A 23,833-nucleotide genomic window follows, 5' to 3' on the forward strand; every position below is an offset into this window, starting at 1 on the left:
CTGGGACTTTTTTCTTTCCTTTAAGAAAATATTTACTGATTCTTTTCTACATTCCTTACACAGTCTAAACAACATTGAAGCCAAGGAAAGCTGGGTTAGGAGAGCTGGATTAGGAACTTCTTCAGGTTTTTTAGAATTGAGCTATTAAATTGGTGATATAAACCATTATTTCTTTTTTTTTTTTTAAGGTATTCACTTAGGGTACACCCTAAACTGGGGTAATTTTCTCTTCATCTTTAAAATTGCTCATGCTAAAATTGTTTAACACCCAAGGATACCTGTGTTCACCGGGGGTCATGAACATGTACCCTCTTTCTCTTTCCCTTTGTGCCGGGTAGGAGCTATTACTGCCCTCAATTCCAGGTGTTTGCTGCTTGTCATTCTTGTCATTAGCTCCCCCGCGAGATACCGTCCCCTCAGCACGGTGCTGCTCCTTGAATGTCTGCCTGTTTACTTTGGTTGAAGATGTTCTGGGCTGTTTGCCTTCGCCCTGGGCAGGGAAGGGGACACTTGTAACAGAGGCCTGTGGCAAGAAGCCAATTGGCAGCCACTAACCTTTTCCCCTGGCACAGCTGTTTGCAGGGCGCCCATCTGCTCAGCCTTGTTGGAAAAGCTGGCTGGATCAATGTAAATCACTTAAAGCTGGATGCGTGGTCTAGTTACTAGCAAGGTGCCACTCCTTTAAATGCTGTGATTAATAGCCAGAGTCTGTGGGGATATTTTGCCCATCATGGCTACAGCAAATTGATTTTAGGAGAAATCAGAAAATTGAAAGGAGAGCTGGGGAAATGTGTTCCTGCTAATGCAGCCACAGACTTAACATTTTGAGCAATTGCTCAACCAGCCAATTTTTAGCTTTTGTTAGTGCCTTCTGGCATTGCAACATTCCTCTCTCATGCAGGTTGTTCTGACTAGCGTTTGGCAAAGGGATGTCCTGAACACTTTATGTTTCTCACAGTGGCAGTGGGTAGAACAGGGTCATGCACATGTGGAAGTGTGCAAGAGGATGAGGCAGCTCTTGGGGAGGATAGCTGGGAGGTGGGTTACAAGGGAAGGGAGTGCACAGAGCCCCCACCCTGGTTGGATGGAGTATGTTGCCTTTGGAAACCCTGACCTGCACTAGGAAAGCAGGGGCCACACATGACTGTTCAGGCCATCCCACTAGTTATTGTGTCATTGGGTTGTTCCTTTTCCAAGCTGGTGTGAGAAAAAATTCCTCTTTTAAATTTAGAAAAATGGCATAAACTCATGAAGGAAAAGATTTATTCAGTGCGCTAGGTCTTTCTCTTATCGAGTTTCTGGGGAAAAAGACCCTTTGGGTTTAAATTCCATACATTTTATAGTTTCACAAAATCCCACCCTTTTCAGATAAGTTTTATATATTCATTTTTGCCTAAAGAGGTTTCTTTTCTCTGAAAAGGGATTTTCCCTTCCTTCCAATTGGCTGCAAGGCATCCTCTGTCAAAAATGATGGATCTTCCTTTGTTCTTAGCCCAAAGAGAAAGAAGAAACCCCTGTGTACAAAATTTCCACATGACCCTGAAATATTTTAATTTTTAGGGACTTTTATATTTCCCTTATCCAGCCAAAAAAGACCCTGACACCCAGTCCCATTTGGAACTTGGATATCTTACAACTCCGCAATATGCCTATATATAAAAAACCGTATTTTATCTCTCATACTGGGGCATGGATATGCCACAATGCTTCAAGCACATTTTCATTTTGCCTAGCTTTACATGCTTCTGGGATCTAATACCTGTTATACGAACTTTCTGTTATAGCTGTAGTCTGACCCTGTGTTTTCAGCAACCACCTTGAATTTCAGAGGTTAGCTGGTAAAGTGATATGTGCAAACCCAGTGGTGAAGATTTATATCAGAGCTCTGTTTTCCTTTGATAATGGATTTTAAAAGATCCCTGCATGTAATAAACTGTATTGACAAAATTACCTATTTACCCTTTTATAATTACATTTTTATTACTTTTTTTTTTTTTGGACAGCATAACTGTGGGGGAAGAACGAAAAATTATATCCTCTATGGCATTGCAGTATCAGCAGAAATCCACAGAAAAAGAAAATAAATCCATATGCTTTATTTTGGAGGTCAAGAACACTCCAAAGTTACTTTTCTTCTAAGTTGCTGGATACTGCGTAAATGTTAGGCTGGTTTTTGTCTGCAGCAGCCCCAGAGCACCCAAGCAGACACACCAAACTGAACCTCAAGGTTCACGTTACATGTATTAGCTAGGCCATGGTAAGCTGTTTGCATGTCTAAAGATTCAGTCTGAGGGCTTAGAAGAGTGTAGCTGAGGGTGCCTGGTCAAGGAAACACTGCTACCTGCCAGCCCTTCTCCTGCTCCTTCAACAGCTGATTTGTTCATCAATCAACTCCTGGGCAGCCTCAGCTCACAGACATAGTTTTAAGGCAAAACCTCACTGGTGATCCTTGTCTGAAAACACTGTGCTGTGGGCTGTGACAACCAGCTCAGGTGTGCAGGGGTGAAGGAGAGAGGAGATAGGCAGGAGGAGACACACTAGCTCAATCTTCCTGCTCATCCCTCAAAGCCATGAGCCTGGTGGTTTTTAGGAAGTGGATTTGGCAGCTCTACCACCTCAAGGACACTTTTGGTGTCACAACTGCTGTGGCTACACCAGGAAATCATTCAATGTGTACTCAACTCAAGATTGACAATATTTGAGTATGGTTCTTCTAAGTAAATGAGTACAGTGTAAGGTAAAGTCACCTTTCATGTGTTTCATCGGCTCTGATGGTTCTAACCTACCATGTGCCACATTTCAGAGTGTCTGAGGGCTTAATGTCCCACAAAATACAGCGTGTGGGTGTGTTGACTGAAAGGGTATCATGGGATATAGGTAGCAAAAATGTTAATAGATGCAGCTGTTTGCAATACAGAAGACTGAGTGGTCCCTTCAAAAGAGGTTCCTTGTTTTTCTAGCTAGGTGAACTGCTCAGTCTGGTTTTGACCCTTCTGGGGATTACAAGTTTGATACAAAACTTTTTTTTTAAAGTCTGGCAAAATTTGCTGATGTTAAGTGGTTTCAGTTATGTTAATTGAGTGAGGTTACTGGTTTCTCCTATTATGCCAGCAGCAAAGAACTTTCAATAGAACATCTTCTGCTACCATTTATTTCTGGAGATGACTCTCATGGGTAGTCGTGGTGTTTGTTGAGATTGAGATCACGTTGCTTAGGAAGAATTTTCCAAGTCTGAGGTGAGGGATAAATCTGCTTATTTTGTTTAGTCTGAATTGATGTTGTGCAGTATAATGGAAGTAAAGGGAGACCTGATTTTTTTATTCCTTATGAGTCATGAGGTCTTGTTACAATATATGGAAAAGTGGAGTTTCCTTAAATGTCATAGTTTTATCAGGACTAACAGTAGCATGAATATAACTATTTAGTGCTGGATTTTACTGCCTGGGGAAAAATAGAGTATACTGTATTTAGCATTTGTCTAAACCCAATAAGGTGCACCTTAACAGGATCTGTCCAAAATCACTCAAGGAGTTAACTAGAATGCTGAAGTTTGAACAAGATTTCTTGAATGGTCACCCTCTTTGATCTAAACTGGGCCATGCTGCTTTGCTGCTTCTTGTGATTTAAATCTGCCCGCTTCCAATGTATTCTTTCTTATTTTAGCAATCTGTCAAAATGAGGAAAACAGCAGTCAAGAAATAAGAGGACTAGAAGAGCTCAAGGATACCTCTGATGCACAGGTAAATGTGTAAGATTAATGGAGTCTTGGGAATGTTTTTAGATCTACAAATTGAAGAACTGTTCTGTACAGCAAGCATGTAGGAAGGAGAAGGTCTGCTGGATCTCATTTTATGTGGCTATGTAGAATAAGATTGATGATTATTCTGGGAATGAATCCCATGATGTTGCAATTGGACAGCATTCTTCAGCTATCTTTCTGCTCCTTTTAGATAATACACATAGCATATACCAGATGTGAAAGTAAAATGAGATGTGTTTTAGGAGGCGAGGGCATATGACATTTTGATTGAATTTTAATCACTGTAAGTAGACATGCAATGAAATGAGGATACTTATTAGTCATTCAAGTGCAAGCAACAACCTTCTTCTTTCCTTGCCTAACTGCCCTCATTTACAACCAAAGCACACTTCTAGATATTGCTCAGAAGAAACTTAACTGCTTTTTAGAGTACTTTGTTGTGGAATTGCTTGCCCTTTTTAATTTTGTGAATATTATTTGATTAATCTGCAATTCATTCAGTCATTTAGTTCATACATTCAAGCTGTGCAAGGGTAACTGCATTGCTCATTGTACTGGTACTGATTATTGCTTTTAATTTAAAACTGATTTTTCCCAGTCTGAGCTGGTTTTTTCTTCTTCTATTCCTCTTGCAAATGTTATGTTCCCTTGCCACCTTTTCTCCTTCCCCTATATGCAATGTGCAGTTCCTGTCACTGGTTTACCTCCGTAACGTCTTGCCAAACTGAAAAGTTGTGTGCAAGAAAGACAGAATTTACACTAATGTTTATGATCAAGCCTAGCTGAAGGGGTACAAGCCATGTAGCCAAGTGAGCAATGCCTATTTCTTTCTAAAGGTAGGGGCTGGCTCGACCACAGTGGGCCCAGTCAGCTCTGGTAGTAGACCTGGGCCATGGCAGGCACCTGGAGAGTACAGGCAGAAGGGCTTGGGACCATGTGGACATGGCAATTGCACCAGTGTGTACTTGGGCTTTTCTAGCACACTCTCAGAGTCACGTTCAGACATGATTTTTTGAAATGACCTGCTCTTTTCTTAATTGCACACAGTTTCAAATCTACTAAAAAATAAAAGGGCAGTAGGAGCCCTAATATGTGAAAAATTTGTTACCCAACTTTGATTCCTAATTCACATCAGTGTAGGGTTGAGGATCAGTTTTGTAGAGGTCAGGTGTGCATTACAGAGATATAGAAAAGACCCAGGGGGAAATACTGACCTCACTGCCCCAAAAATCTGACTTTCTGGGGTTTTTTGTAGGGCATTTCATGTATGCTTAGTTCTACTTGATTGTTGTAGTTATGGTTTTTTGAAAATGTTTGTTCCCATTTGTGACATTGACAACACATGCTCAAAGCTCCTAAGTAGCCAGCTAATAAAAATACATGGACTGATTATAAAAGCCCATAAGAATTTATTATTGGGCTATTGATTCACCCAGCTTTTATTTGACTGGAAACCAGCTTCTAAAATTTGAAAGAATATAAAACATTTAAAATTTAACAGTTACTAAATGACCAGTTAACAAAAGTATTCATGTGCTCTACTGGGAGGAGAGCAGAAGTGTTATCAGAGTAGTAGTTGCTCAGATTTGTTTGTTAGTGCCATAAAAATGACATCCAGTGAAGAACAAATACAGTTTATTTCAAGGGAGTGAATAATTTTTTTCACTTTAGTGAGACTGTGTATAGTACTAGAGCAAAGCAAGCAATCCTATCTTTTGAGGCAGTGGCATATGGTTTTAAGTTTTCGGGTTGATCAGAGGTGAAGCCAGTAAAAATTATGTTGTTTTCACCAACCACAGAAGGAGATAGAGGTATGGTGGAAAAAACCAAATCACCATAAACCTTTAACAGAGTTGAAGAGTGTGGTGTCCACTCTCAACACTGCTCTGGGACAGAGGCTTGATTTACATGAGAGTTAGCTGACAAAACTGGTAGAAGTGTGGAAAAAATTTGGTTTGGGGATTTTTAAAAGCGAGCATGCTGTAAACAATGTAAATAAAAGATCCCATCCTGTCTGCCTAGGGATGTCTTAATTCACCTCCATGTCATTGTTACCATGTTAATTTATGACCTTTGCAGAGGGAATATTTTCCAATGGATGTGCTGAAACAGAGGAAGTGTTGTCAGCATCTTCACTTTTTCTACCTCAGTAGTGACTAATTTGATTTAATTTCCGTTAAACTTTTTTATTTCATTTCAAATAATGCATAAACACATTTAATTATAGTAATTTTGAGCCATGAATGGTAGTTAAGCCTTACTATAAAGTTCCTACATTCTTTTATCATTCATTAAATTAAAGCCAGTTAAACTATGCAACTTCGTGATTTTCACCTTCATACAGGTTAGTACTTGTATCTCTGGTCTACATGACTTACAGGACTAAGCAAGGACATCTGGGCATGCAGGGTTTTAGAGAGGATGTTCCTGCACAAAATAAAATCAAAGTTGCACTTTGCAAGTAGGGTGACTTGACTTTACCCTTTTATCTAACAGCTTCAAAAGTATTGCTTGAAAATTATATTTATATTGACAAGTGAAAATGACCAGTAATCAGAAACTGTCAACATCTTACAAACCAGTTTTTAGAAACTGTCATCAATTAATTATTTAATTGACCTGGAGGTTTTCTTAGGAGTATTTAGCAGAAAGATTTATAGTGGAAAGTCAGCATAAGTGAGGAAATCAGAATTAAAAGGGAAGGATTCATAGCTTTCCTCTTAATTATGAAAAAACATGTTTAGCCTTTTGTATTTCAAGTGCATTCTTTACTCCCAGAGGCAAGCATGTACAATTAATTTAATAATACCTTAACTCTCTGAGAAATTTTTTATCCTCTTGAAACCCAATAACATAATTTCTTTTTCATGTTCTCTTCAATTCTTTCAATTAATGAACTATTAGCGGAGAAGGGAACATGTTAAAATGTAGTATCTCTACTTGGTGGTTATTTGAAATAGGACAATATGATTCTTCAATGAAATTGCCAATTTGAATACAGACCATATTTGTGGCAAGGCTAATGGGCTTGCATTTAGAGTTACTTCTTCCCTGGGATGCTCATCCATGTGGAAGGCAGTAATATGCTCTGTGTGAACACAGGCAGAGGGCAAGTGGTGAAAGAGAGCAAGACCCATGGGTTCAGACTGTTCACAGAATCACAGAATATGCTGAATTGGAAGGGACTCACAAGGATCATTGAGTCCAACCCTTATCCCTGCACAGGACTATCCCCAAGAATCACACCATGTGCCTGAGAGTATCAGCCAAATGCTCCTTGAATTCTGACAGCCTTGATGCTGTGACCACTTTCCTGGGGAGCCTGTTCCCGTGCCCAACCACCCTCTGGGTGAAGAACCTTTTTCTAATATCCAACCTAAACCTCCCCTGACACAACTTCATTCCATTCCCTCAGGTCCTGTCACTGCTCACCACAGAGAAGAGATCAGGGTCTGTCCCTCCTGTTCCACTCATGAGGAAGTTGTAAGTGCAGTGAGGTCTCCCCTCAGCCTCCTCCAGGCTGAACAGACCAAGTGCCCTCAGCTGCTCCTCATACGACTTCCCCTCAAGGCCCTTCACCATCTTCATTGCCCTCCTTTAAACACTCTCTAGTAGCTGAATATCTTTCTTATATTACAGTGCCCAAAACTGCACACAATATTCAAGGTGAGGCCACTCTAGTGCAGAGCAGAGCGGGACAATCCCCTCCCTCGACCAGCTGGTGATGCTTTGCCTGATGCCCCCCAGACACAGTTGGCCCTTCTGGCTGCCAGGGCACTGCTGACTCATAGTCAACTTGCCATAGACGAGGACCCCCAGGTACCTTTCTGTTGCTGCTTTCCACCATCTCATTCCCCCATCTGTCTATACATCTGGGGTTGCCCCATCCCAGGTGCAGAATCCGGCACTTTCTCTTGTTGAACTTCATATGGTTGGTGATTGCTCAGTCCTCTAATCTGTTGAGGTCTCTCTGCAGGGCCTCCCCACCTTCCAGGGAGTCAACAGCTCTTCTGAGTTTTGTGTCATCTGCAAACTTGCTTAATATCCCTTCCAGTCCTGCTTCCAAGTAATTCATGAAGATGTTGAAAAGCACAGGGCCCAAGATGGAGCCCTGTGGAACCCCACTAGTGGCAGGTCACCAGTCTGATGTCACCCCATTCACTATTACCCTCTGCGTTCAACTCGTGAGCCAACTGCTCACCCACCGCATGATGTGTTTTTCCAGCTGTGTGCTGGATATTTTGTCCAGAAGGATCCTGTGAGAGACAGTATCAAAAGCTTTACTGAAATCCAAAAAGATTATATCAACTGGCTTCCCCTTGAATATACTGTTACCCCAAAACTGAAGTCCCCCTTCTTCTTCGTAACATAAGTGGCTTTAACCATTGGACTTTGCTTCATACACTGAAGATCAATACATGTTTGTTCAGAAGGGACTCATATGCCACTTGTAGGTCATGGTCTACCTTGTCTGGGCACATGTTCTGGTTCCAGCCAGGACAGGGTTAATTTTTGCAGTTGGCAGGAGGAGGTATGGCCATGGCCAGGACCTAGAGCTTTCTCAGGTCAGTGTAGCATGGCAGAAGGAGCAGTCAGATATTGTCTATTGTTGGGGAGTTTCTGTGGGAATTGTTAATTTCTTGTACCCTCTGTCAGTATTGTTGCTATTACTGTTCATTTTTCTATCTCATTGCTGTTTCTGTTCTTATTTTAACCCAAGATCTTTACCTTTTGTGCCTTCAATTCTCCTCTCCATCTCACTGCAGAGGGGGAGGGGGAGGTGAAAGGGAAGGAGTGAGCAAGTGGCATGTGGTTTAGAGAGTCACAGTGGGAACACTAAATTGGGGAGTACCATTCCTAAACACGACAGCACAAGACGAAGGTGTAAAAACTGCCTCCACAGTGCTAAGATCCCAGATCCAGAGAGACTCTAAATCTTTATAGTCTCAAAGCCCTAGTGGGCCATAACACTTTGAGTCATCCTTAGCCTACAAGCCTGTGGGGTTACAGCACAAGATGTAACGCTCACTGCTAGAACTATCCTGCAGCTGTGAAAAAAGCAGGTTTGGCTCTAGTTGATGTCCCCAAGCCATCAAAGTGTTGCAAAGCACAGACATCAGACTTCTTCCAAATCTTAGGTTCCCTGTTTAAATTCCTTGAGAAAAAGCAGAATATTAGGAAACAACTGATTTGACCATTTTAAAGTGTCTACTGTAGAGTAAAAAAAAATTTCTCTTCCTAAGTACCTCTTTTTCTCTATTGGTTAAACAAGTCTGGACAACTAGTTCACTATATTCTTCCACATTTGATAAAATCAGTCTTAGTGCTGATCTGCAGGTGATAACGGTGTGTCTGAACTGGTTTACAAACCAGTGTCCGCGATTTAGAAGATAAGGAGCTAATCTCATAGAAAATGTAAGGACCTCGAGAGCCTACCAATCATGGAAAAAAGGGCTGGCTACTCAGGAAGAGTTTGGGAATATAGTTAGGTCATGTAGAAAGAAAATTAGAGACGAAGGCCCAATTTGAACCCAATCTAACCACTTCTGTTAGGAATAACAAAAAGTCTTTCCACAAATACATCAATAGCAAAAGGAGGGGCAAGGAAAACCTCCATTCTTTATTGGACATGGGCAGGAACATAGTTATCAAAGATGAGGAAAAGGCTGAGGTATTTAACACCTTCTTTACCTCAGTTTTCAACAGTAAGACAGGTTGTCCTGAGGACAGCTGGCTTCTGGAGCTTGTAGACAGAGATAAGAAGCTGAATAGCCCCCCCTGTAATCCAGGAGGAAACAATTAGCGACTTGCTGAGCCACTTGGATCCTCAAAGTCTATGGGATCAGATGGGATCCACCCATGGGTGATGAGGGAGCTGGTGGGAGAGCTTACCAAGCCGCTGTCCATCATCTGCCAACAGTCCTGGCTCACTGGGGAGGTCCCAGATGATTGGAAGTTGGCGAATGTCATGCCCATCCACAAAAAGGGCCAGAAGGAGGACCGGGGAAACTACAGGCCCGTCAGCCTGACCTCAGTGCCTGGCAAGGTTATGGAGCAGATCATCCTAACTGCAATCACACAGCACCTACAGGATGGACAAGGGATCAGACCCAGCCAGCAGGGGTTTAGGAAGGGCAGGTCCTGTCTGACCAACCTGATCTCCTTTTATGATCAGGTGACCCGCCTGGTGGATGAGGGGAAGGCTGTGGATGTGTCTACCTGGACTTCAGCAAAGCCTTTGACACCACCTCCCATAGCATACTCCTGAAAAAGCTGGCAGCCCATGGCTTGGACAGGGGCACTCTGTGCTGGGTTAGAAACTGGTTGGAGGGCCAGGCCCAGAGAGTGGTGGTGAACGGTGCTGCATCCAGTTGGTGGCCGGTCACTGTGGTGTCCCCCAGGGATCAGTGTTGGGCCCAGTTCTGTTTAATATCTTTATCGATGATTTAGAGGGGATTGAATTCACCATCAGCAAATTTGCAGATGACACTAAGTTGGGGGGGAGTGTCAATCAGCTGGAAGGCAGGAGGGCTCTGCAGAGGGACCTGGACAGGCTGGAGAGTTGAGCTGATTCCAATGGATGAGGTTCAACAAGGTCAAGTGCCGGGTCCTGCACTTTGGCCACAACAACCTCATGCAGCGTTACAGGCTGGGGACAGAGTGGCTGGACAGTAGCCAGACAGAAAGGGACCTGGGAGTTTGGATTGACAGGAAGCTGAACATGAGCCAGCCGTGTGCCCAGGTGCCAAGAAGGCCAATGGCATCCTGGCCTGTATCAGGAACAGTGTGGCCAGCAGGACCAGGGAAGTGATTCTTCCCCTGTACTCAGTGCTGGTGAGGCCACACCTGGAGTATTGTGTCCAGTTCTGGGCCCCTCAGTTCAGGAAGGATATTGAGGTGCTGGAGCAGGTCCAGAGAAGAGCAACAAGGCTGATGAAGAGACTCCAGCACAAGTCCTGTGAGGAGAGGCTGAGGGAACTGGGGTTGTTCAGCCTGGAGAAGAGGGGAGACCTCATCACTCTCTACAAGTACCTGAAAGAAGGTTGTAGCCAGGTGGGGGTTGGTCTGTTCTCCCAGGCAGCTATCAGTAAGACAAGAGGGCATGGTCTTAAGCTCATCCAGGGGAGGTTTAGGTTAGATATTAGGAAGAAATTCTTTACAGAAAGGGTAATCAGGCATTGGAATGGGCTGCCCAGGGAAGTGGTGGATTCTCCGTCCCTGGAAGTTTTTAAGATGAGGCTGGATGTGGCACTTAGTGCCATGGTCTAGTAACCATGGCAGTGTTGGATCAAGGGTTGGACTTGATGATCGCAGAGGTCTTTTCCAACCTGGCTGATTCTATGATTCTATTCTGATTCTATGATTAGGGAATGCAATTCCTTCTGTTCTCAGTGGGTTTCTGGCCTTCAGACCAGTCACATGGGAAAGCTGGGTTCCTCAGGAGGCTGGATTCAGGCAGGAAGAGCAGAGGACATGCAGGGTACAGGCTGTATAGGCTATATCTGAAATCCTTTCCTTCACCAGAGCTGAAGTATATGATACAGGCTTGTGAGGAGATGTCTTCATCCAGACTGGAAGTATGTAGGCATGTACAAATTTATTTCAATTAATTCAGTAAGGATGACTCTTTGTACTTGGTTGTGAAGCCTATTTTTTCCATCAGTATTAAAGCACTTATTCATAAACTGGGTTTGTTTTCTTCTTCAGCTGAAGAAATCTTAACCTCCACTTCCCTCTTCCTTGGAGAAACCAGCAGACTGTTAGGGTGGGCACTCTCATACTTTCATGGGCAGGAATTTCTTAAGGCCAAAGAATTGGAGCCTGCATGGCACTATGGGTTAGCAGTCAGGGCATCCCTAGCTTTTAGGCCTGACTCACAAGATGTGTTGTGAATTTTGGAGTAGATAGCTATTCATTTAAACTCAAGATGAATAGTAGCAAGAAAATGGTGGAGGAAGTGGGGAAAAAAGTGTTTATTTGCAGATTGTCTTTGAAGTCTAATACCATAGCTGTGCCATATGATGGGCCCTCCCAAAGCATATGCTGTTCCCACAGGAAACACCTGGGCTAATAAAAGCTGTGTGGTATCATTGCGCCAGGTCTCAGTTATGCAGAGGCTATATCCAAGCAAAGCATGGACAGTGATATTAGCCACTGACTTTTCAGGGAGCAATTTAGCCCATATCAACTAACTTTGCAATGGGTCTCTGTTACACCTGCGTGCAAGCATGAATCCATCTTTATATATATATATATATACGGCATTTTTAGAAAATAACCAGTGCTCAATGTTTTGGCAAAACGCTACAAGCATAACTTGAATAACTGTCAGAATATTAGCCAAAAAAATAGCTTTTAAAGCAAATATAATTTTCTTCCCTAAACAAAATCAAGAGAGACTGATTTGTTATTTACGGAATAAATAAATGTGACACAACTTATCTTTTGAGTCTTGCATACGTGAAAAATGGTTGGGGTGGGAGCAGAGGGAGTTGTAGCCTGTTATTTTTAGGACTGCCTTTTGTTGCACTTCAGTCTTTTTCCAGAGCTGTTCCTGGCTAACTTTCCCATGAGTTTTTAACCTCTTGCTCTTGTTCTCTTATGTAACAGGAAACAGGCTGACAGGAACAAATAAAACACAGCATATCTGATAGTTGCACTCAGAGGAGCGGTTGATTTAGTTAGCCCTGCCTTCTTCCCTCCAAAGTAGATACATTTGGAGATTCAGATGTGCCTCCACTCCTCTCCAGTTGTTTCCTGGGAAGCAGCGACTTGTTTGTGTTCAGCAAGCAGCACTGAAGTACCGCAAATATGAGAAAACAGATGCATTTCTTTTAAGGTTGAAATTTGTGGCAGTGTCATGTCCTGGGATTGTGGGTTTAAGTATTTGTTTGCTCTTTCTCCCACCCTTAAGGCAGGAGTTTTATGCAAGCTTCAGGGAAGAGATGACATCGGACGGATTGAGCTGGTCCAGAAGCTGGCGAGAGAGAACTGCCAGTTTTTGCAGGCGGATAGAAAATCACTGGAGAAGGCAGAACAAGTAAGACATTTCTTGTTTGGGTTTTTTTTTGTTTTCTTCTGACTGGGGAGGGAGATTTAGGTCACAAAACTGAAATAGCAAAGCTGATGGTCAGAATCCAGGGCACACATTATTCATGGAGCTGTAACTGCTCTCCTCTGGCATTTACATTTCTCTGAAGTGCGATCAGGTCAATAATTGTCAACGCACTTAAATTATTATGTTGTCATTAGCTGTCAGTTGCTGTTATTAATATCTTAGACACATAGGATATAGCAGATGACTTCAGGATGCTTTTTACCAAATTGTTGGGTTTTAGGGCGTATTTAAATAATGTATAAGGTATATGAGTATATCAAGTACTTACTTTAAATTGTCTTAAAATTACTTTATTGCTGGTATATTTGGATGTAAGTATTGGCTGGAACTTTTCAGTGTGAATTAAAAAGAATGGTCTGGATAGGGAATTCAGTGGTTTGGTTTTTTTTTTTTAAATTGTGTTTTCAATCAAAAGTTACACTGAAGAAAGCAGCATTCCATTTAATGCTTCTGAAAGTATTTATTCAGATGTTAATAACTGGATTGAAAATGCACTGAAACTTGACTGCTCTGCTTATAGCACATCTCCTAATATTGTTCTCCTAGTAAAGATTTCTATTCTGATTGCATATCAGTCTAAAGCTGCAGAGGATAATAACTGCAAGAAACAAAAAAAATCCCACCTAGTCCTCGTGTCTCTTGCCATTTTGTATATATAATTTATTCCATATTCTGTTCACTGGACAGGAGAAAAAAGGCACGTGCTTTAGAAAATAAATACTTTTCAGCTCATCTGCAAGCTCATTCCTCCTGAAATAAAGCTGCACAAAGGAAAAGAGAATGGTGAAATCTTATTTCAGAGCTTCATGCTGTTCTGTTCAGCAACGTGTAAGGTCTGGTTTGCTGTGGTTAAATATGTAATTGTATCAGTAGGTGTGCAGAAGTGAGAAGGGTAATTAGCCAGGCTAAGTCCTCTAGATTGAATTGTTCCTCAGCTGACCTGCTAGCCATGGACATCTGGCAGAATTTCCGTATATCTTTAAACTCTATCTACAAAGCACAATTAAAAGTTTAGGTGCTTAAATAAAGAAGATTTTAAGCCAGGGAATGTTTCCATTTTGTTTCAGGATTTGGAAGCAAGATTACAGATACGTGGGCATAGAAGAGAGGGGAATGTCGGGACTGATACTCCAAAAATTCAGTGGATATTTTTGCTGCTTACTCCAGTCATTGCAAAGGGTGTTTTGGTGTCAGCTGCAGTTCTGTAGCTGCACAGATTACAGTACAGTTCCAAAAATGGAAAGGAAAGAAGCACTCAGCTTTTCTTCTCCTTTTGAAAAGTGTGGTACTTAGCAATTGCTGCTATTTAGGAGATGAGTGACTTCAGTTTAGCAGGAGCTGGAGCAATCTGCTCATATCCATCCTGAGCAGTATAATGCAGCAGTTACTGCTCTGAGCCAAGGATATGCCTTTAGACTTTGAGGGTATGCTTTTAGAGGTGACAGCAAAGAGAAATGTTGTCTGAGAGACTGCAGAAGCCCAGGTCATTCCTCATCTGCCCTTTATTTCTGGGTAGGGAATGTCTTAAAACTAGTGCAGGCAATAATAAATCATGGTGTGCTTCCTCTCCCGTCTACAATTTACTGGTTATTGTAGGGTGAGAGAGATGTGTCTCTTCCCTTCAGTCCAGGCAGCCCATGCCCAGATCTGAGACATCTACAGTCCACAGTGTGGGTGTATTTGCTAAGCCCCCAGCTAGACTATTGATTTCATTAGGAATAGTCGCCAAGAAGGCACTACTGAACATGGGTAAGGCTTGTCAAAGCTTCTCAGTTTAGCTGACTCAGGTAACTAGCTTTCCCTGGGAAAAATGCACACATTGCTGTGGAGGGGCAGTGGGTTGCATACGTTCAGGAAGCTGTGAGCTTCCATCCCTTCCTCTCCCTCCCTTCCTCCCGTGTGGTCTGAGAGCTGATCCAACGCACGTGCAGGTGTCAGGATTTGACTGGCTGGGCAGAGTTCACTGTTCCAGGCAGCAATTCCCCCTCCTTTCAAAGGAGAAAAGCAGCAGGCCGAATTGTAGTGAGTACTGCTTGGATCCAGGCTTTCAGACCTTCCCATCTCATCCTGCTGCTACAGAAGTGATGGCAGATTCATTGGCATTGGCTTACTACCCAGTCCCTTGGGCTCACTGTAAATGTTAGAGGAACAACATGTTCAGGGTGTGGTGTTCTTAATATGTGTTACATGTCCATGTGCTACACGTCTTTTTTTATTATTTTTAAAAGCATAGCTTACTTTTACCTTACTTTCTTAGAAACACGGAGTGATGGGCACTCAATGTAGGAGTGAAATGGGTATGCTCTGCATGTTTTCCACAGGACCCTCATTTCTCAGCAAGTACCCTTGCGCTAAAGCTTTCACCAGCTTTCCCTCCTGGGGAGCTCAAACTGTGTTTTCTTGGATGATCTGTCCTCCTCAAAGGGATGGCATGCAGTCTGTAAATCAGATGCCTGAACCCCCTGCCAGGCTGCTCTCCCTGCACTTGGAGAGCTTGCTAGCTGGATTGGCCTCCTGGCAGCCCGTGTCAAAGCAGAAATGCTGCTGGTTTGCAGGGCTGTGTGTTTCTGTCAGCCTGGGCCAGTGTCACTGTTCAAAGCTGGGGGCTTTATAACCTGCCTGGAAGTAAAGCTGCTCTTTCCGAGATGACCAATGGGGAATTTTGCCTAAAGCACAGTTCTAGTTTGTCCTCCTCTAGAATTATGAAAAAAACCCCAAAACCCCAGCTTGATGTGCATATGCATAATTCCTCTCTACGTATACTCTGTCCCAGGCATGTGATGGGAAATGGAGTAGGGGCTCCCTTGGTGCTACCCACTGTGTTTCTAAAGAAGGTCTCTTCAGATTAGTACAACCTCACATGGATTTCCAACATCAGTAGCAAAAATAAATGTAGTTTAATTGGGTTTTGATGATTCTTGTACTTTCCTGTAAAGAAGGAAGTGTTCTCAGCCTAATCACAGAATTTGGTACTAACTACCCCAATAACTCTTTTTCCTGCACAGTGAATGAGGTGTGGAGTGTGATGGGGAGCTAGACTGGATGACTAAGAGAACTGGTGAGCTCTCCTGTCATTCAAATATATAGTCATTATCTTAATCTGAGTTTGAGGACAGAAGTTAGTGATTCACTCAGAGAAGGTAGATGACATGTGGATGCAGAAGAGATTTTTGGGCAGATAAAGTAGCTAAAAGTATTCTTTAAGGTGTGGTTGTTAGAGGTCTGTGGTCCACAGAGGGCAGGTGAGGCATGGATTGATTTGGATTGATAGTTCAGAAGGAGATGAAAAATAATTATTTTTTCCCAGAAAAAGCAGATGGTCTGGAAGAGGGAAAATACATGACAGCTGGGTGGTTCACTGGAGAAAAGCTCGGTTTGGAACTATTGTGGGTGAGAGAAGGGATTCCTTTAGTCTGGCTGGGTTCTGGAGGGTGTAAAATTGGGGTGTGTGTACATGATGTACATGCATATATTTTTACTTCATACTTTAAGTACCCTTATCAGAAAGTCCTGCTTTTGTTTCAGTTTTCTGGTATGCTCTCATTTCTCTTCAGATTTGTGGTCTGAATGAAAAAAAGAGCTTTGAAAAAGTCATATAATTTAAAAAGTTCTGTGCTCAAACTCTGTTATATGTGAGCTGCTTAACTGATTTTGGCACTGGAAGCTGACAATGACCAGCTTAGACTGGTATATTGGAGCTGGTGTTTCTCGGTAGCTCACAGTACCAACTTCTTCTGTGGTGAATATAGTGTTTGCAAAGTGCTCTAATCATATTGGTACTCTCAGACTCATAAAGAAAAACAAAAACTAAATTACAGTGATTTTTCCCGCCATTCCTGCTTGATAATGTGTTAGAATAAGGTGCTTAATTAAGACACTGAACCTACCATATGTGTTAGGTTTCCTAAACCTCAGCTTTGCTAGGGAGTAGAAAGTAAATAGTATTAAATAAGATTCTAAATAGGAAGGTAAGCTTCTTCTCTTGCTGTTGAATTCCTACAATGAGATACAATGTACTAACAAATAAAGAAAACAAGATGGTTGTCTAAAACACACAGAAATTATTTTAGTATCAAATGTGGGCTAGAGTAAAAATAACTGTGCAAGCTTGCTATTCTAATTTTATCATTGCATGCAAATCACACTCATAAGCATAGGGAAAAGTAAAACTGGATATTTGTATTTTTATGTAATTTAAGTATTTCATTCCCTTTAAAAAGTTGCTTTGACAGAAAATAGATGAAAAATCTGTATTGAAATATTCAGCTATAAAATGCGCCTGCTTTTTTTGAGAAGTTTGCTTATTAGTAGCATTAATTATAATATAGAAAGCAAGTTCTGTATATAAAGCCATTTGAAGTAATTTATCATAGCTTTTTTCCTCCAGCATGCTTTTGAGATGCGTTTGAGGCACATTTGCACTGAACCATAGTTTTTGAAACTCCTCTTAAGCAACTACAACTCAATTGAATAATGGCTTTATAATAGATGTGAAACTGTTCGTACAGTGTTTCCAGTTATTATTTCAATGAAGTGTTGCACTCATTAAGAAAATCACATCTGTTTATAGTGTCATTGTCTTAGTAGAGTTGGAAAAGTGCTTTTCATCCCAGCAACATGGGGAGGATATTCTTTAGATTATATTATCATTTTCATGGTCAGATCAACTGAATAAGCTGTTTACAAATTGACGGTAATGTTCAAAGGAAATTTAAGATTCTCTAAGGTGCTCATAAGAGAACTGAAGAATATTAATTTCTTTATTCAACTATATAAATTATATTCTAGGCTGAGGCTCTTCCAGTACTTCCCTGCATTGGTGGGGAGGGGAACATTTCCTAAATCCACCCTGTAATCCCTTTACAGATTAATGTATATATTAATTAGAGTTACATACTGTTTAAAAGTATATAAGTACATACAGCTTGAGTGTATTGATTCTGTGACAGTTCAAGATGAAAGAGATATATTATAGGAGGCAGGTATGTTTTCAGAAGGACAACAGATACTGAGGAACAGTTTTGTTAATTTACTGGGTACTAACTTTTGTAATCAGTGGTCTCATTAAGAAGACAGATGATTTGCTCATTGAAGCAGGTTAGTGGTTGAGCTGAAGCTGTTAAAAGGCTTACAACAACAGAAGATTAACGACTTAGAGCCTTGGGTTGTATAGATTACTCACGACCAAGGAATTTCATAAGGAAATTCCAGCTGTGACACACCAAGGTTATTTTAGGGTGCATCTACCTGTCCAGCTGGAGACAAGAATGAATGTCAGGACATGTCTAGAGATGCTGTTTTTGTTAGCTTTTGTTAGACAAAGCTGTGGCACTATACTGATATACTGTTGGATTGATGGTCAATAATCAGGGCTCCAATGGAAAAATATTCTTTAAAACATTGATATCAAATGACATCTGAATACAGGCAGTGACTGAAATTTTACTTTCTAGAAAATTCATCACTTTTGTTGTATCTGCTCTGTCTGGGACGGATCTATTGTGTATCTCGAGTGCAGATTTACTGCTTTTCACTCTTGGCCGCTACTCTACATCTCCTGCAGAACTGTGAATCAAGTGGACACAACTATACACAGTTTAGCACAACTAAACAACTATACACAACTATAGCACAACTATAGCGCAGTTTTGCAGGAAATTTCATGGCTTGAATATCTATGAGGTGGTATAGATGTCTAAAGTCTTTTAAGCAGAATGGGTTTAGCATGTTAGCCCAGGAGTTTGCTTTTTCTCTTTATACCTCTTAGATCTGCCAGTATTAGCAGAGAGAGCTGTACCAGGGTAAGATGAGAGTTGGCAATTTTGTTTAAGTCTTCAACTACAAGCCAAGAAAAAAATTAATCTATCAATGAGGTTGTCAGTTTATATCTCTGTATTAAGAGTGACTAAGAGGTATGTACATGCTTGCTGCGGAGGTAAGCTGAAGTTCAAGTCTCTGGTCTGAATCAGGGGAACAGGGACTTGAATCTAGTTCTGTCTTGTTCTGGAGAGAGTGTCCTATTCCAGATGGTCTATCTTTCATCTGCCGGAATGAATGCATAGCCCAAGGTGATCACCTGTTCTTTGTAAGCCAACCTCTTTATCTTCTGAGAAGAAAAGACTTCTGCAGGTCCTAGGCTTTTTTTTTTTTGGGGTGCAGAACAGGCACAGGCATCTTTTTGAAATGGAAAAAGTTTCCCAGAGTTAAGGCTCCTTCTGCTCAGATGTAGGACTGGGATCATTTGCATGCTAGCAAAAGCTTTGTTTCAGTCTTTTGCAGCACTTCTATTAAAATAATGAGAAAAGTATTTTTATTTGCTATATACTTTTCAGAGGACTTACTATTCCTTTTGTTAAGTCTATTTAATGTGGCCAGAGTTTTGGAGGAGAACGTCCTCTTGTCAGGGATGCAAAACAGTGGTGCAATTATATGGTCCTTCTCCCTGTAAAATAAAAGCTCTGCAGTCATGCTTGTGCTCGCATGATATGTTGTGAGCTTAGTATAGGAACACATTTACTGGAAACCTCCCTGTTTTCCTTTGAGTCAGGTTACATATTCCCACAATACTTTCCTCCAGATGCTTGACCTAGTGTTTGAAAGAAAAGAAAGCCTAATTTGCTCCTCTTTGATTTATTCGGTAACATTAAACTACTTTGTATAGAAGGAAATTCCACATACACATTTTGCACGCTGGGCTTTCTTTGGCGTGGAATGGTGACTCATTCTTGTATGGGACAATACCTTAGCTCCTGGGCTGAAAGGGGTAAAAAGGGCACATGGTATTTAGCAAGCTAAAACCTGAGACCCAGAACTTTGAATTTTTATTTTTGACTCCATTGATTATTTAATAAATAACCTTCTTCAAATCTTGCTGCTTCTCTGCACCTTTGTTTACCAGGTATAAAACGGGGTCTTCAACATGTGGGACCTTGAAGGGTGCCATAAAACCTGCAGTGGTTAATGAATGTTGATGAATTGCTTTGGTATCCCTTTTAGGTGGTTTGGGGATCCCAAGCAAGCTGGAAGTGGGTTGGACTTTGAACTGCTGAGGGCCAGGGATATATTTTTTTAAATTCTTAGCATAGCTTAGGCAAGGCCAAGCGGTTGCAGTCACTACGCAGCCTCTGGGTCCTTGGGCGTTGCTTCAGTGGTTGTACTGCCCCAAATGCTTGTCCCCAGCCCTGGGCTGTCCCATGTAGTGCAACTTTATGAAGAGACATGGGGAATAATGAAGCTGAAAAATAAAATAAATACACCTTTCTTGTGGGGTTATTTTCCAACTGGTTCAGTTTCCTTCACATTATAGGGATATGGATATGGGGTGAGAATGAGATATGGTGTGAGGGATGACCCATACAGGCTCCTGATGAAATACAGCCATCCTCCTTCATTCACAAAAGCCTTACAAAATCCAGAAACTGAACTGTGTCAAATGAAATTTCCTTGCATTTTTTCTGCAGCCAGTATTTTAATCTAGGTCCTGTGCTTCACCATGTGGCTTCATGAAGGCATGCATGCACAAAGAAGGGTGTAAATGATGAGTGGAGGTCAGCATCCAGGAGCAGGGAAGAGGACAGGAGTGCTGTTTTTCATGGGAAATTGGACTACACAGTTCTGGTGTGGTGGTACTCTAGTCCTGGGAACTCTGAGTAATAAAGGTGCCTAGATCTCTCTGTCAAGTTAGGGAATTTGTTACCTAAATTCAGGAAGATTAAAATGAAAAGTGTGCAGAAGTGAGAAGGGTAATTAGCCAGGCTAAGTCCTGGCTTGATAATACTTTGAATATGTATCATGCAAAAGTATGATATTTTTTCTGAATTCTGGAATTCAGGAGAAGTAATTTTGTCCTTCACCTTTCAGTGGTGCAGATCTTTTAAGTCATTCATTGTTTTACTAGACTCTTCTCTTAGAATTGAAAACAATCCAGGACATCTGGTTTTGGCTCGTACTGTGGACCTGGATGAGGAGAAACATACAAGATAACTGGAAAATTTTTTGATAAACCAAAAGCTGATGGCTGTCCACTACAGCATCCTCTTTGGAAGTTGTCTGAGATTTGGGAGCCAGCCCAGAGATCAGAGTCATGTTAAAAGGATTCAGTGCAAAATGAAGATTTGGACCAGTAACACAGAAGATACATGGTTAGTGTTATTAAATAGGTGAACATATTTCTACATGTCAAGCTTTGCTCTTGTTTGGAGTAGAAACTACAGTGGAGCAAATTCTTTAGTACCATCTGCTTTCTATGCTAAGGTCAGTGTGGTTCCAATGGCAGAATGCTCTGAAGTCAATGAGGCCTGCGTTAGGACCTCACTGGACTAAATGCTGCCAGCATTTGTTGGTATTTGTTCCTGCAGGCATGCTCTGGAGACCACCTCTGGAGACCACCTCTGGAGCATGCTGTTGTGAAAGACTTAGCCTTTTCCTTATGTTCAGCTGTCTTTCCTGTACCAGAGTGGGGCTATCTGCACTGAGGGCTTTTTGGAAAAAGGGCAGGTGTAAAGTGTTTATCTCTTCCTCCATTGCTGAAGCCACATCCACAGCAGGAATGTAAGCACATCTCAGCCTTGTATTTTTGGTAGGCTTCTTTCCCCTCCCCCCCCCCGGATTTATTTATTTTAATCATGAGACATCTCTAAAATCTCAAAAAATTGTCCTTTTGCTATGGCCATTCTGTCACTCACTGTGCCTGCTTTTCAAAATTTAATTCAGCTCCTGCTGATGTTAATAGATATTTTTTTGTGAGAGCAGGGTATAGCCCTTAGGGTCTAATACTTTTGTCACACTGTAGCCATGGAAGGTGGTGGCATTTTGCAAGATGTGCTTGACACACGGTCACCCGTGGAGAACGCTGATTTGGTAGCAGTTAATACACCACTCGCATTCATTTTTCTTGGTTGTATGTGGCAGCTCAAAGAGCAAAGGAATGAAAACCCAGGTGATTAGTGGTATTTTTGCTGACTGTCTTCCTCTAAATCAAAGCAGGTATTCCCCTCTCCTTCCTCGATTAGTGTTCCTACCGCTGTGTGCAGCACCTCCTATGTTCTAATTCACAGCACATGAAAATGAGGTCTCAAGTGCATATGCATGGATTTTGTTTTAACTACCTAGTGAAAAGTTTTAATTAGATGTTTCATGTGGAAACATGAAACAGGGTTTGAAATTAGCAATGACCTTGTGGCCTTCCTTGAATATATTTTCTGCTACCATGTGGCAGGCAGTTCCCGATTCTTTCTGTCACTGGCTGGAATGTGAGCATCCGAGCGGGGAAGGCTCTGACATGGGGGAGCAGCAGCAGCTGCTGGTTGCAGGAAAAAGTACTTTAGCCTCATTTGGTGACTGGGAAAATAATAGGATGACCTAACTCAGGAAGAGCATGAATAGTAGCTGGTATTTCCTTTAACAGTTTGATGAAGGTCAAATCTTAGATGGATTTCCAAGCTCTGAACCAGAATAAGCCCCGAACAGGGGGTGATACTGAACTACATAGCCCTGTTTGATCAAGGGAAGAGCCTACAGCTCACATGCCTTTGTAGGTTGCTGTGTGTCAGCTCTGTCCCCTGCCAGCCTGGCTGATGCTGCTGTCTCACCCGGAGTGGCTGGACTGAGAGCACCATCCCTTATTTCATCTCCATTTTCCCTGGGAGGTGAGGGGAGTAGACCTGTGTGTGGTATATCAGGAGCAGCATTTCTACTTAATCTGGTGCTAGGAGAAACAAAGGAAAACCTGCTCTTTTTAGTAGAGGAGGAGACAAGCACAGAATGCAAACGTGCATCACCTTTATAGGTTGGTTCCAATATCACAGTATCTATTTTGTTTTTAGAGGCACTAATATTTGTTCAGTGAATACAATAACAGTTGAGGCCTTTTTACAAAATACTTTTGATATTGCAAGTAGGGGATTATTCACCACAGAAAAATTTAAAACATATATGTGGATACAAATACAGCTGTTAAATTGATTTGCTGTTTGTAATATATACTGTTTGGCCACACTTAGCAAGTTAATAGAGACATGATGTGTTCAGGGTCAGAGAAGACACTAATCAGAGCTGACTGAAGAGACCATAATTTTGGTTCTCATATGCAAAGCCTGGTTGTTCAAGCTTTGAGCTAAAAAACAGACATATTCGGGTCTGGGCTTCCTTGTGTGGATGGCAAACAGCTGGAAAGTGTACCAACACTCTGGCTTTGTCTCCTCATGTGAGAAACCTGAATCTTTTGAGTGAAATCCACACATTAGTTCAGTCTGTCTAAATAATATGCAGTACCTATATTGAGCTAATAATTCGGCTATATTGATTTCTTTATTGTTTCTTAGATTTGATGAACTTGTGTAAAAGAAGCATGTGGCTTCTAAACAGAGCTTTATTTGCAGTGAGTTCTTTACTCCTATTTCATGCAGAGGCAGAAGAAGTAGATTAAACCTGGGCAGAAGATTTTCCTGCCTGCTTTATCATTGGCATCACAAGATTCTTCCAGCCGAGTTTGAGCAGTGCCCAGTGCCCCACTGGGAACCTGTCAAATCCTGCACATTGTAGGGGATGGCCTCCTGCATCTGGGGCCTTTCTCAGGATTTCACCAAGGATGTGGCAGAATCCTTCTCCACCAAGGAACTTGTGGCACTCATGGTCCACCAGTTCTGTTTCTGTAGATATACCTGCCTATGTGTGCATATGCTGTATTTATTTATTCATTAAACAGACTGCAAACCTTGCTAAAAGCAAAGACAATCACTTACAAGGACTACTTATGGAACCTTTTTTCACTCTGAAGAAAGAACCAGTCATTTACACACAGTCTCAGTTGTTAACATAAAGAAGCTGCTTTCTCCTGGTGACCCACCTGTTCTGACACTCATTTCCTTCTCCTCCTCTTTTCAGATTGCATCAGGTTTTCATCTAGCAGATTCTGAAAAGTTTCAACCTCCTTTTCAGTTGTTCAGATTAAAACC

General features: G+C 41.7%; 1 protein-coding gene across 1 annotated transcript in view; it reads left to right on the plus strand.

Annotated features, from left to right (window-relative positions):
* Nucleotides 1–23,833, plus strand: part of RAPGEF5 (Rap guanine nucleotide exchange factor 5) — a 163,170-nt gene that overhangs the window by 58,353 nt on the left and 80,984 nt on the right. The window contains exons 8-9 of the mRNA XM_032686305.1: nt 3,664–3,740; nt 12,675–12,800. Coding sequence (XP_032542196.1) covers nt 3,664–3,740; nt 12,675–12,800 — 203 coding nt within the window. The remainder of the gene's footprint in view (nt 1–3,663; nt 3,741–12,674; nt 12,801–23,833) is intronic.

This window comes from Chiroxiphia lanceolata, chromosome 1 (genome assembly GCF_009829145.1).
Source record: "Chiroxiphia lanceolata isolate bChiLan1 chromosome 1, bChiLan1.pri, whole genome shotgun sequence".
Taxonomy (NCBI): Eukaryota; Metazoa; Chordata; class Aves; order Passeriformes; family Pipridae; genus Chiroxiphia; species Chiroxiphia lanceolata.